The sequence below is a fragment of the Gekko japonicus genome, unplaced genomic scaffold (assembly GCF_001447785.1).
Source record: "Gekko japonicus isolate JY-2015 unplaced genomic scaffold, Gekko_japonicus_V1.1 scaffold55, whole genome shotgun sequence".
NCBI lineage: Eukaryota > Metazoa > Chordata > Lepidosauria > Squamata > Gekkonidae > Gekko > Gekko japonicus.
Genome location: NW_015160837.1, coordinates 120598 through 134671, shown reverse-complemented (window position 1 = coordinate 134671; position 14074 = coordinate 120598). Strand labels below are relative to the sequence as shown.

The following is a 14074-nucleotide window of genomic DNA, read 5'->3' as shown; positions in this document are numbered from 1 at the left end:
GATGTATTTTCTCTTTTCCATACCATACATACGCATGCCAGCCCATGTATAGATCATGTCCTTCCAGTTGTAATGTCCTTTTGTCTTCTAGTAATATCCAATCACGGATCCATCCCATGGCTGCTGCTTGGTAATACAAATTCCAGTCTGGTACACCTAAGCCCCCTTTTTCTTTTCTATCACGTAGAAGCTGCCATTTTATTCGAGATCTTTTTTTGCAATTTTTTGTTATAATTTTTGTCTTTCCAAGATTTATTCTTAGTCCTGCTCTTTCGCCGTATAGATGTATTGTGTTTAATAAATGTTCTATTGCAGTTGTTGGTTCGTCTAAAATGAACACCAGGTCATCCGCAAACGCTTGAAGTTTATACTGCTCCTTTTTTATTTTAAGGCCAGTTATTTTTGTATTCTCTCTAATCAAATCGTTTAATGTCTCTATTCCAAATATAAACAATAGTGGTGATAGAGGGCAGCCTTGTCTGGTTCCTTTTTGAATCGGGATGCTTTGTGTTAGTTCTCCGTTGACAATTATTTTTGCCCATTGTTCTTTGTAAATAGCAGCTATTAAAGTTTGGAAATAGTTTCCACATTCCCATTCACTCAGCTTATTCTTCAAGAAGTCCCACTTCACATTATCAAACGCCTTCTCTGCGTCAAGGAAGACCAGTGCCATTTGGCGTCCAGGATGTTGCTCGTAAAATTCTATGATGTTCACTATTGTTCTTAGATTGTTCCCCTGTCGCGCAGAGCGTGTGTAGTGGTCCCCAGACCAGTCTAAGCCAAGACAGCACCTTAGCAGACTTTCCAGCCTCCCAGCTCTTACCAGTTCTTTGCTGTTCTGTCCCTCTATAGTAACCACACTGCACAGTCCAGTGGTACACTATATACAAGGGTTTATTCACAGAATACACAGACAAAATGCTTCGCCAGACACTTGTTACCTCCGAAGAGAGCGTACATGGCTTCTGTACAGACTTATATACACAGTAGCACCAATCAGCAACAAGCTGAGTCATGATGACTGCACACTGTCCAGTGCCAGCCATAACCGGTTTGAACAGGCTTATCAGTCCACCTGCTGACATGTAGCTGTCACTGAACTGTCAGTTAGATCCTAATGATCTTCCTGCTATCTGATTAACATACAACAGTGTTCACTGTGTATCTTATACTGTGTGGCCACATTATTTCTTGCTTTCTTCAGCTTTGTACACCTCGTGCTATTGCATTATCCATTCAAGGCCATATGGGGTATGATTATTCCCCCCCCCCTTTCTCTCTCGCTCTTTCTGGACTGTGTAATCTCTATGGAGTATTGGTGAGAAAAGCAGGCTATAAATAAGATAAAAACAAATATAATCCCTCCTCAAAAAACAAACACCCCCCCTTCCCTTGTTCACAACATAACAAATCTTGCAGAAGTGAAGAAAAAGGAAGTATGTTTATGACAAAACAAACAGAAACACCCTGGGAGTGCTTCACTGCTCCTCTTGAATATATGATGGCTTGGGTGCTATTGCTGGTGGTGGTTGTTGTTAATGTCATTTATAGTCTGCCTTTCTCACAGAGACTCAGACAGTTTACAAAGTGTGAAAAGCAATTCATTTAGACAACAAAGAACTGCACTAAATGCAGCTATAAGAATCAGGGGAAAGGACTGTTTAAATGCACAATAACATGCTCTCCAGGAACTAGTATATCTATAGGGCTGTATGTCAAATGTGGTATGGACAGAGAATTCCGCTTACTTTGGGTTTTTTTTGAAATCAAGTTTCTGGCCCTTATGGCTGCAAAGAAAACCTGTAGAAAACCCTTGTAGAAATCTCAGAGAGGTGGTTACGTATATTGCCAGTGGATGGGAGTGAAGCTTCAGCATCCATGCCCCTCCTGTGACTAACCAACCATCAATAGAAGGGGTGACACTTGGGAAATGACATTGCTTCACCTTTGACCTGGAAGTTACATCACAGAACATGATGTCACATCCTTGCTAGGCACCCCCCCCCCCCAAAGATAGAATGCTTGGCTCTGACCTGAGAGGCCTGCATTCAGATTCTAATTCTTTGCAGACTCGTGGACCAGGATTCTGAAGTTCTAGTGTGTACACAAAGGAATCAGATGTGCCCATGAACCTCTGCCCATGTTAAAAAATAATAATTCTTGTCTGGATTGAAGAATACTGTGTGCATTAAGGAACCCTTATAAAAGGATGGAGTGTGTGCTGTCATAGAATGGGACACCCAGATGCCAAGGGGCATCTTCCCTTCAGGAAGTCTGGATTGTATTGTATGGGAAAGTCTTGGGCATGTCACAGCTGCAGTTTACCATCTGTGAAAAGGGAATAAGGGGCCTACTTCTTAGACTGATTGCAAAGAGAAATGAGATAATGCTTCAGTGAGAAACACCTCTTACCTGGGGGTAGTTTGGACTATGTATCTAAATGAGTATGTTGTAATACAGAAGTGAGCTGTGGTTTTCAGATTTTATATCGCATGTGCCATGTAAAGTAGTGAAACAGATTATTGTGTGAGCCAGAATTCTGTGTACAACAAGGAATCCACTTTCATTTTATGATAATTTCTGTTTTGTTCTGTGTAGGACACTGTAGTTCAGTTGCATTATTGTAAAACACGTCAGTTAATCTAATTGTAACTCTTCTGCTTAAAAGCCCTGTCAGCAGAAAGTGTCAAGTCTTAGTGTTGCTAGTGGTCACGAAAGTAGTTGTTTTTCCACTCTGAACTGAGCTGAAACTTTAAAAATAGATTTTATATTAAGGTACGAAAGGGAATTGTTAACTATGAGTTTTCTTTGTTATATTGTGAACAACAAAACCAGTGATGCACAGAGTCAAAGATAAATCCAGTAGTCCCGGAATCAAGATGTGAATGAGAAATAGGTCACTCGTCTTTAGTCATTACAACTCCTGGAAAATTCTGGTTGCTCCCCTCTTTATAGGGCCAACTGGACAGTGTTCCAGCAGAGTCACTGTTGATGTGGGGCATTTATGCATATCCCTCTTCCTTAAAGTTCTGAGGACCAGCCTATCTTTCTAGGGCAATGGTAGTTTCATGCATGTCAACCTGTACTCCATTTGGAAAGCAGCATCTTCTCAGACATCACCTTGGCTGTCTTGCAGGATACCCACCTGCTCTGTCCCTCACAGGCCTTCTCTCTCTGCCCTTATTAACAAGAAGGCACGAACCAAGGTCCTTTCCGCACTTGGATCTCATCCCTGCTTTTATCAGGGTTCAACTTGCGACACAATACCTTGCATTTATCCTTGGTTATAACAGCATCTGTTTATCCCGGGACAAGTGTGGGGTAAAACCGGGGTGACCTCAATGTAATGTGGAAGACAAAAAATACCCCGAGATAATTACAGGGGTGAACTCGAGTATAGTGTAGAATGTAAAAATACCCCAAGATAATTACAGGGGTAAACTCGAGTATAGTGTAGAATGTAAAAATACCCGGAGATAATTACAGGGGTGAACTCGCGTGTAGTGTAGAATGTAAGTTTGGGGACAGGGTTGAACCAGGATTTAAGGTCTAGTGCAGAAAGGACCCTCGTCTCTTAGTACCCTGTTCCTAGGTAACACTTGAAGGAGTCCTTCCAAGAATTTTGTCCTCTTCTCTAAATTTGCCATTTTTCAGGGGAGCGGTGGCACAGTGGGTATATCCCACTGTCTTAACATCCGAACTGTGTTAGTTCGAGCCCCGCGCTGGTGTGAGCTGCCAGCCTGTTGTCCCCAGCTCATCATCCACCCAGCGATTCGAAAGCCTCGGCGAGTAGATAAAATGGGAACCACTCCTTAGAGAGGGTGGGCACACCAACTTCCCCTCTGGGAGAGGTGTTAGCTGTCGGTTGGGGACGTCCTGGTCCAAGATCCGGAAGACGGAAGATCTACTAGGCTACGAAAAATCCCTGCAGTGGGATGCTCCGGCCAGGTGGTGGCAGTGTGGCGACACGACATACGGGTCCTGCAGCCCCAACGTCATCAAGCCGGTCGACGCAGCTGTTCGGAACATGACTGAGCCAAGCCAGAACGTTTCCACCATGCAGTTACAGCGTGTGCAATTAAATGAATTATATGTTGTCTTCCTTATCCCCTATGAAAACATTGTCAGTCCCCTATGAAAACATTGTCAGTCCCATGTTGGCTCAGTCATGTTTAAAGAGTAACTGTAAATCACTTTGAGCCCACTTGTGGGGAAAGCGATTAATAAATCGAAATCGAAAGCATTATTATTCAACAGCTTGCACCCTCCAAAACCCTCCCAGGGAGAACCTCTAAACATCTGGTTTTACTTCTGTGATAGTTCTTATTTGAAAGGAAATGTATTTTTTAAAGGTCACTTTCATTTCAATGAAATTAAACTTTGATATTTTTTTTTATCTCTTGGTATATTTTTCAGCCAAAGAAGCATTCGAAAAAAGGGTCACTCCTATAATAATAGACAACACAAATATACAGGCTTGGGAGATGAAGCCTTATGTTGCTTTGGTTAGTATATAATTTAGTGATGTTGTTATGGAGACCTGTTGTCTCTGGGCTTGTTCACACTGTGGTATTTCAGGTATATGCTCTCCAGGGTTCTGTTCTGGCGCTACCCAAGGGAAGGTCAGAAATGGCTTTGGGGCTTTGCATGCTGTCTTTATGCAGTGAGTGGGATTTATTTATTTTTATTCCACCTTTCTCGCTGAGTCTCAAGGCAAAACAGTTGTGTTTTGTAGCTACATCAACTTCTCCAGCAATAGTGCTGGATCCACAATAACCCGTAGGCTCTTAAGCAAGTCAACAGACATCAACTAAACCCCTTCAAATGTGTGAAGCACAATGTCTTTTTTTTATTTATTTATAATTTTTTTATTCTTTATAAACAAACAACACAACACAACAATTTTAACCTTATGTCAGTAAATATAACAATACATAACTTTAGGAGAGCATATTAATACAAGAAGGAATAAAGATCATATCTTTTAAATAATTACAGTGTAAAAGAAACAAACATATATCATATAGCAACTTAAAAATGTAACAATTTTTCATAGTAAGGATTTTTCGGTACAATACCACTGTTCGCCAAATATTCTAATATAGGAAACCAAGTTGCTTGAAATAATTTTTGTTTACTTGCTGTATTTTGCCAGCAGTATAACGATGGAGCTTCTTTTGCTTTCCAAAATTGAAGCACAATGTCTTTTGAGACCTCAGCCCTTCCAGTCAGCATCACCTCTGTCTTCCCAGGATTCAGGTTGGAGGACACAGCATGTGCCTAAGTCCCCACTCCTGATTTTTCCTAGGGTAGATATCGTCTGAACGTGGTCTGGGTGTCTTGATGTTTGGAGAGACTGTAATTAGTTTTGAAAGTTTTTTGCCATGGTTAGGTTTGTGCTCCGTGGGATTTATACTTATGGAAGCTTATGTTATTGAATGTGTCTATGATGTGGATACTTGTATTTAGTTTTTGAAAGGTCTCCTTCTTTACGCCTAATAGTGATGATTTACCAGTGAGACTTCTGTACTAAGATTTGGTGTACCTTTTAACTGTATGCTTAGCCTGCCGAATCTTGGATATAAAAACAATGCGTCATTTTATTAGTGTGTTTACATTTGTTATATTTTTATACAGTCGCAGCAGCACAGCTATAAAGTTATATTTCGTGAACCGGATACTTGGTGGAAGTTTAAACCAAAAGAACTTGAAAGGTAAAAAAAGTTTACTTCCTCATTAAACATTTGAAACAATATAACGCCTTTATCTAGAACTGATCCCAATATGAGTATTTCCTGAACATGATTATATCAGTTCAAATATCATAGATTGCTGCAGTATTCTAGGTTGTTCTAGCCCCATCAGAATCTTGAATAAATTTGAGTTGTATCTTCAGTACCCATTTTGCTGTCCAACTATTTCAGAAATACTGTTTGGCTGTGAAGTGTACAGATTCCTTCAAAGATGCTCAGACAGATTCCATAAATTTGGGGGGGTTCTTGAGTCCGTACTCTTCCTGACTTCCTGACACAGATTTCTGCTGGTAGGGGAGAGCAGAAAGGTGATTTCTCCTTAGCCCCCTGACCTGCAAGGGTTTTTGTCCTTGTCAGTCCTATGACACCAGATATGATCTTTCCAAGGGTCAAAAGGAAAGGAAACATGGGGAATAATCTTATCACCTTCTGTTGCTGTTTGGCTATCTACAACCTTCATTGGTTGAGGAAATGGAATGCTGTCATTTGTCCATAGACAGTGACTGATCATCCATAGGAAACAGAATTAAATCAAATGCCATAACAGCATATTGGTGTCTGCTAAGTTTTTTACTTTTCTAGCATTGGGTCTGTTGCTTATATGCTAAGGTCCACATTTGCTAAAAATATTTTAGAAGAAATAATATTTTGAACTGTTAATTATTTCCGGAGCTCTAACAAAAGTTGTTTAAAATATTGTCGTGATTCAGAACTTAGATAAAAATAGGTCATTGTATATTTCCCTTCCATTTGCAAGTTGTCTTTAAATTGTCAAATATAAATTGAAAATAAAAGATTCTAAAATCTCTTCTTCTCAGGTTAGAGTTCTGCATAATCAATATTTTGAAAGTAGTAAATTGCTAAGGTGATATTAGTGTGGCTTTCCTGAAGCTTCTTCATTTGTTTGTGTATGTGTAGATATTAGTATTCAAAACCTGCTGTTAAATTTTGACACTGCAAAAGCTACATCATCTAAATATTTAGCCTGTATCTCAAATGAGAAAAGGAAATAAGGAAAAAAGGTTGCATCTTCTAATGTGATTTTGTTGTGAAGCTATACTATCAAATATCCTCTAATTTTAATATCTAGGCGAAATATTCATGGAGTATCTAAAGAAAAGATCAAAAAAATGTTGGAACGATATGAACGCTGCCTGACTATTAGTGCAATTTTGAACTCTTCAGTGCCAAGTGAATTGAAAAGTGGAACCTTTGAAGAAGCTCTTCATCACAAAAAGGGACAGGGGTAAGTTAATATTTCAACCTTCCAAACATGAAACCTTGAATTTGTGTTTTGAAAACTCCACTAAGGCCTTCATCACACGTGCTCTCTCAGAACTGTGGTCAAAGGAAAACTGTGGATTTAGGAAGGGGAAAAACAGAGAATGTTTAGTCTTTGTACAAACAGCAGTCTTCTGTCACCTTGAAGACTTAACAAATGTGTTGTGGTGTAAATTTCTGAAAGCATGTTCTGAAACGTGTTTCTGGTCTTCAAGGTGCTACAAGTCCCTTTTCATAAATTTGCATGTATTAATATAGTCTGAGTAGAGATGTGAAGGCCCGGAAAAAAACCGGAAAAATTAGGAAAAAACCAGTTTTTTTCCTGAAGCCTTTTTTGTTTTTCCTGAAAAATTGAAAAAAGAAAAGAAATTGATTATGGAACGTTTTATTTTAAAATGATGAATAAAATATTTTAAGACAAGGTGTTCAAATATTTTCTAAAATATATATATATGGTATCAGATTGATCTAATTTCTGTGCACTGAGGACAAGCAAGTCCTAGGTTACAAACTGAACTCTCCAATGCAAGAACAAGATGCATTTCTTCCTTTAGGAGGTGCTATTGTCAGAAGAAAATAAAAAGGTTTCAGTTTTGTTTTTGCATGTGGGTGGGTATTCTGTTTGTAATAATTGTTTGGATACACTATTTTTTTAATATGCTAGTTGTGATAATTTCATGCCAAGTAAAAATGTCCATAGTTATATGTTCCTAAAGTAACAGAATGACTTTCAATCTAGAAAAGACAAAAGAAATGCTAATGTAGCATTTTTTTTCAATTTTTCCAAAAATTTCTGTTTTCCCCCGGAAAAACCCGGAAAAAAACGGGTTTTTTCCCGAGTTTCAAAATTTCCGGAAATTTTACATCTCTAAGTCTGAGTAGAATGGGCGCTTGTATCATTAAATGCCCACATACTCTTCAAGAATGCAAGCCAACACGAACATCCTCCTTTTTCTTCTCTGGATAAATGTGTTGTCGAATATATATTGCAAACAGCTTCAAAGTAATTGTAATCCTCTGACATTCACTCTTATTAAAATAGAGCACTGGTTTTCAAACTTGGGAGATCCGTTGTCTACACAGGTTCTTCAGCCAGAAGAGCAATCCCAAGGAGGTCTCCTCAGCAGTAAGTTCCATTTTAGTTAATGGGGCTGACTCCCAGGAAAGTATTGTTAGGACTGCAGCCCGACAGACCTGGGTGGTGTTATGCCTGGACCCCTCCTCCCTTGGGAGAACGAGTCTGGTACCTGGGAAAAGGTGACACAGGCAACCTTCTTTCTCAGCATCTCACAGGGTCACTCACTCAAGACTCTTCCCCGGTCTGCAAATAGGATCAAAATAGGTCCTACAGTCACATGGATTGTGTGCCATCAAATCTTGACCAGAGGCTTGTCTGGGAAAACTGATCCCAAAGGTGCATTGTGAAAGGGTCTGGTTTCTGGCAGCTCCCTTCTCTTTCTGAATCCATCAGTGTCAAAGTCTGATTTCTCAGAAAAGGCAGTAAAGAAGAGGAGACTGGATTAATGCCTTGCCCTTCACTACCCAAAGGAGTCTCAGAGTGGTTTACAATCCCTTTCCCTTCCCCTCCCCACAACAGACACCCTGTGAGGTAGGTGGGGTGAGAGACCTCTGAGAGAACTGCTCTTGAGAGAACAGCTCTGAGAGAACTTGTGACTGACCCAAGATCACACCAGCAGCTGCATGTGGAGGAGTGGGGAATCAAACCCGGTTCTCCAGATTAGAGTCCGCCACTCTTAACCACTCTACCAAACTAACCAACTTCCTGCCTTGCCTGACCTTTCCTTACCTGGTTATCCTAAGTAAATAGCAAAAATCATTTTAATCCCATAACATGCCTTATAATAGCTTTCTTGTCCTGGCACTTAGAGGTCACTAAACACAATAGACATTTTCGCATAAATGTTACATTGCATTCACAGTTCCTGGGAACATTATGAAGCTTCCTTGCTCAGACACATTGTTTCACTATAACCATCACAGCATTGTTCTAGGAGCAATCACATCATGTTCCAAGGGGTATATCTAGCAACACTCTGTGTGTGTGTGTGTGTTTGGACATCCACTAACTTACACCCCCAACGCGAGGTTGAGTACACTTTCTTCCTTGAGTGAGATGCTAGTTTGTTTCACTTGTCCTCCTTCTTGGATCTCTGATTCTTTGGATAGGTAAATATAGTCCCATAAGAACAAGATCTTTGTTGTGGTCTCTGTGCTTCACACCAATGGGATCTAGTGCACATGCGCTGGATCGATCGGTGCTGTAGCAAGCTCTTTTAATGGATTTTCGCGCCCAGCCCCCCGGGCTTGCTCAGGAACCCCACCGCGCATGCCCAGAGGGGGTGGGCGCGGACATCCCACCAGTTCCTTCTCCTCTCTGTCTCTATAAGCATCTATCTTTATTTTCTGAACTTGTATATGTGTTTATACTTGTTTGATTTTATTTAATTTTCTTCAATAAGATCCATTTCATTTATCATGGCCTGGTTCATTTTGAGAGTTCTGCTGAGGGGGAAATCCTGATAGACATTGGTGGAGATCCTGCTTACCCTCCTCTCACATTGTTTGGATCTCCTTGCTAAATTCCCCAACATACTCGGGAGACCTTCACAACCACTGGTGACAGTGGCCTGAGACGGATGCAGAAGTCTGGGTCAGGTAGCACATACCAGAGTGTTTGAAGACATTTGGCTTGGGAGGATTCTGCCTTTTTAATTTTTGAATATTTTAAACTGTAAAGTACCTTCAGGGTGTTGGCAGGAACACATTGCATAAATGAAGTCAATAGATATAATTGGTAGTAGCAGATAAGGTTCTCAGAAGGACATCCTGCCCACCAGTGCTGATCTTCCCCTGTAATCTCCGGCTGCAGGGAAGTATGTTCCAGCTTGCACGTACGCAGTTTGCACAGGACATTTTTAAGGGTCTGGGTTTGCACCTTAAAATGTCCTAGAGTTCTGGCAAATGAACAAGGTTTCATCGGCAGGCAAAGCAATTTGAAGAAGACTCTATGAAATCAGAAGGTTTGAAAAAAAAACAAAACGGAAGGAATACTGTGTTTATGAGTCAAGTAGAATGATGAGCATTTTCCCCCCCCACCCGTTACTCCTCCTAATAGCAAACCTGATGATATTGTGCCTATGAGTAAGATTCTGAAATAGGGCAAGATAGGACTTTCTCCATAGCTGGGTGTCTCCCAAGGTACACTGAAAAATTATAGTATAACAAATGGGAGGGAAAAGAACATAAAACAGTCTGAGGAATAAAGTTGCCAACTATGAGCCATGGAATGTCTGCTCAAACCCTAAGAATTTATAGTAAACTGGAGGGACGATTATGTTTGGGGAATGCTTTCCGTGGAGAGTCCCTCCCTGCCCCCCAGTCCAGAGTAATGTAAGCCTTTAGGGGGTGCTGTGCGCCTTCTTTCAAGCTGAAAGAGTCCTGGTGGGAGGATTAATTATCAGAGGAAACGTGCTTCCTTTGATTCCAAGATATCACACTCCTCTTCCCAAGGACTCTCTCAGCTGTGTAGGTGGCCAGAGCCTATAACAATAAATAAAAAAATATATACTGGCATGGGTGTGGTATACCATTGAGGTTCACAGTTAACAGAGCAGGAAGTTGATCTATCCCAGAGCTTGGCAGTCTTGAACTGTGGTAAGGGATGAGGAATTTCCCAGTTGTTTTATCTTACACATATATGCACCCCCCCCTCCATGTAATTCCTGCAGGGGCTGAAACGTCTTGTTATATTTTGGCATGTATTACAATAAAAGGCAACTTATGTGTACTACCTCTATGCTCCATGCAGTGGAGATTATATATATCTGAAAGTTATATATTTCAATGGAAAACAGCTAAGAGAATGTTTAAGGTGGTTGGAATGCTTCCAGTGTTTCAGAAACTGACACCGGAGTGCTAGGTCAGCATTTGCTACTCTGTCCAGCTACACTGCCTCAATAGACCAGTTGGTTCCAAACGCAGGAGCTCATGAAAATGAGCTCTTCACCTGCATAGACATCTCAGTTCATTTCAGTGGAAGGAGGAGGACTATAATATGACTCATTTCTGTGTATAAATTTACTTCCTACTGTAAAGTGAATGGAGTAGCTTTCATGCACAGTATTTATATATGCTTGGAAGCCCTCATGGAACTCTGTTGTATGTATCCTTTTAATAGCTCCCATTTCCTCCAGTCATCTTTTAGCATCATCCAGTTCTTGCTGCAGCAAATAGATTTTAAAGTCCTCTGTGTCTTTCCAGGAATGTATAATATATATTTCAGCATGCCTTAGCTGAAGATTATGATTTCTAAGACAACGCCTCTGCTCCGTAAAGATTATGGGGCGCCTAAAATGCTTTCAAATATGTATGTCTGCTCTGTGGGAGTTGTTTTGGTGTTTTTTTTAAAAAAATCTATTGTTTGTTTTATAGGAAGGAAAATACACTGTCTCATGGGGGGAAAGAACCTTTTGCCCCGCCTTTAAAATGCACAGAATTGAGCATGGATGAGAAGCATCTGTTCGAGGGAGAAGCACTGGAAAACCGGAACATTTGGAATGAAAAGAGAGAAATTGGACATAAATCATCAGAATGCCGTTCTGAATGTGGCGTCCCTGTGGATGACTTGGATATTTACGCATCACCCCCAAGAAGAGACGAAGTGGAGCCTGTTCTTGAAATGGAAGTAATTAAAGCTGACCTTGAGAAGTGTGAAGAAAGCACAGATTCACAATGCAATGTTGAAGACGTTCAGGAGTACAATAACAAGGATTTAGACGTTCAAACTGAAGCTAATCGGTGTAGTGACGTATTACCAGAAACAGAACCAACGGAGACAAGAACCAGAAATCAGGAAGGTTCCGATTTAGAGAAATCAGAAAGGCCGGAGATACTAAATTTTGTGGGAGATTGGCCAGTAGAACAGACTATGGGGCAGAGGCTGAAAAGAGCAAGACGGTTAGGGGAACACACCATAAAGAATGATGAGGAAGATAAAGGAATAAATACGCCCCTTCTTGACTCACTAAAAAACTTAGATATAGATGGAAAAGTACACAAGGTGGTGCTACAGGAAAACAGGGAGGAAGATGATAACCGGCTGCCTGTCTGTATGTCTGGTGCCGATCCAGAGGAAGATGCATCAAGATCACTCTTGGTAGGAGACTGGCCCATCCAAAGTTTTTTAGAGCAAAGACATCACAAAATGAAAAGAATGCCCAAGAGAGATCTTAGTGAATCAGAAGAGGTTACAGGTGATCATTATGATACCCACACAAGTGTTCTAAACACATTGGCTGTCTTTCCTGGAACATCAGAAAGCAGGGAAGAGTTACAGGTCTCATCAAAGAGGGAAAACAGTCAGGCACTCGAAGCCCCATCTTCTGAAATTATTAGTGAGAAAAAGCCTTTACAGAATAAACGAACACGCAAGCATAATAAATTAGCCCTGACGTTTACCAAAATCTTGGCCCTTGGCAAGCCAGAGGAACAGTTGTCTTTGTCTCATTTGCTGGAAGAGAAGGCAGGTGAGCACAGCTCAGCAGAGGCAAGTCAGTATTCACAGACGGAGCCCAAAGATTTTGCTCTTTTGTGGAGGCTTGAAAGAAAAATGATTGCTCCTGAGGATATCAAGGTGTTACACGGTACACTGGATGGGTTCATACCGAAAGGTGTTGACGCTGCTCCAGATTGTACAGAGAAGATACCGTATAAAGTCACCTATGATAAAAGCACATATGTGGAAGAAAGGGAACTTGTCCATATTGATGAATCTGAGAATCTAAATATTTTGTGTAAACTATTTGGGTCCTTTTCTTTTGATGCACTGAAGGACCTGTATGAAAGGTGTAACCGGGACATTGACTGGACTACAGGAATCTTGTTAGATTCTGCTGAGAAGCTGTGCAAAGATGACAGCACTGAATGTTTGCAGGAAACAATGGCTCAGCTCCCTGGTATGGCTCTTAACTCTCAGGGAGATGCTATCTATGGAAAGAGTCTTGCAGATCACCCCCAGATAACCAGAACATCTGGAATTATTCAGAACTCGGAAGATGAGAATTTCTCACCTGATGATGGAAAACCCGTGGATGATTCCAAGCTAAATGCCGAAATACTCAACTTACTAACAAATGATTTGCTTGTTTCTTCAGTAGAAAATAAGAATTTCAATCATAACGTTCCAAGTGGTCATGTAAGTGAACTGGATAACGAAAAACCTGTTTTAGATACTCTGAGAACACAGACAAAAGAAATAACCCCTACTGTACTGTTAGAAAATGATAATCAGAGCGCTACTTTGAATACTGAGATTGGCTTCTGTGTTCCTGCGACTGTATTTGATTATTTAAACGGAGGTCCCATCACCGAGACAGAAACAGGTAACAGATCTTCAGAGAAACATCAAGAGTGTTCAGAAATAAAAGGTGCAGCTGTTCAGGCGCTGCCGGAGAATCCAGTACTTCCGAAGGGCTGTGTGAACACTGAAAGCCAGTCCGAGTCCTACAAAGAAATGAATTGTAAGCCTGCGTTTTCTGCTGCGCCAGAAAATGAAGAAAGCAAAATGCCTCACCAGGATAAGTGTCAAACGAAATTACTGAACCCCATATCCGTGTCACAGTCTGTGAATATAGATTGCCTGGAGCTGGTCTTACCTCCTGAACTAGCCATTCAGTTAAATGAAATATTTGGACCAGTTGGTGTTGATTCAGGTAAGAGCTCCATGAAAAATTGGTTATGTAAGTGAGAATGTGAGAATGAATAATATATTGGGTTGGATCCTGTGTTACCCAGAAAATGAGGGCATTTTTTGATCCAACCTTATGTAGCTAGCTTTTTATATTTCAAAGGAATTCTGTAGCTTCACATTCTGTAGCTAAATTCCAGGTTGAAATAACAGTAGTTATTATACAACGTTTGGGTCTGTTAGGAATCACAGGTGTGGAAGATCAACTTGGAAATCTTTTCAGATCCCAATATAACCCACTCCTGGTTCCTGTAAGCATTTAGGGGGTTGAGCA

At 40.7% G+C, this 14074-nt stretch overlaps 1 protein-coding gene across 1 annotated transcript in view; it reads left to right on the top strand.

Annotated features, from left to right (window-relative positions):
• Positions 1 to 14074, top strand: part of N4BP2 (NEDD4 binding protein 2) — a 46266-nt gene that overhangs the window by 13708 nt on the left and 18484 nt on the right. Inside the window, exons 4-7 of the mRNA XM_015418343.1 lie at positions 4417 to 4505; positions 5638 to 5714; positions 6844 to 6999; positions 11487 to 13765. Coding sequence (XP_015273829.1) covers positions 4417 to 4505; positions 5638 to 5714; positions 6844 to 6999; positions 11487 to 13765 — 2601 coding nt within the window. The remainder of the gene's footprint in view (positions 1 to 4416; positions 4506 to 5637; positions 5715 to 6843; positions 7000 to 11486; positions 13766 to 14074) is intronic.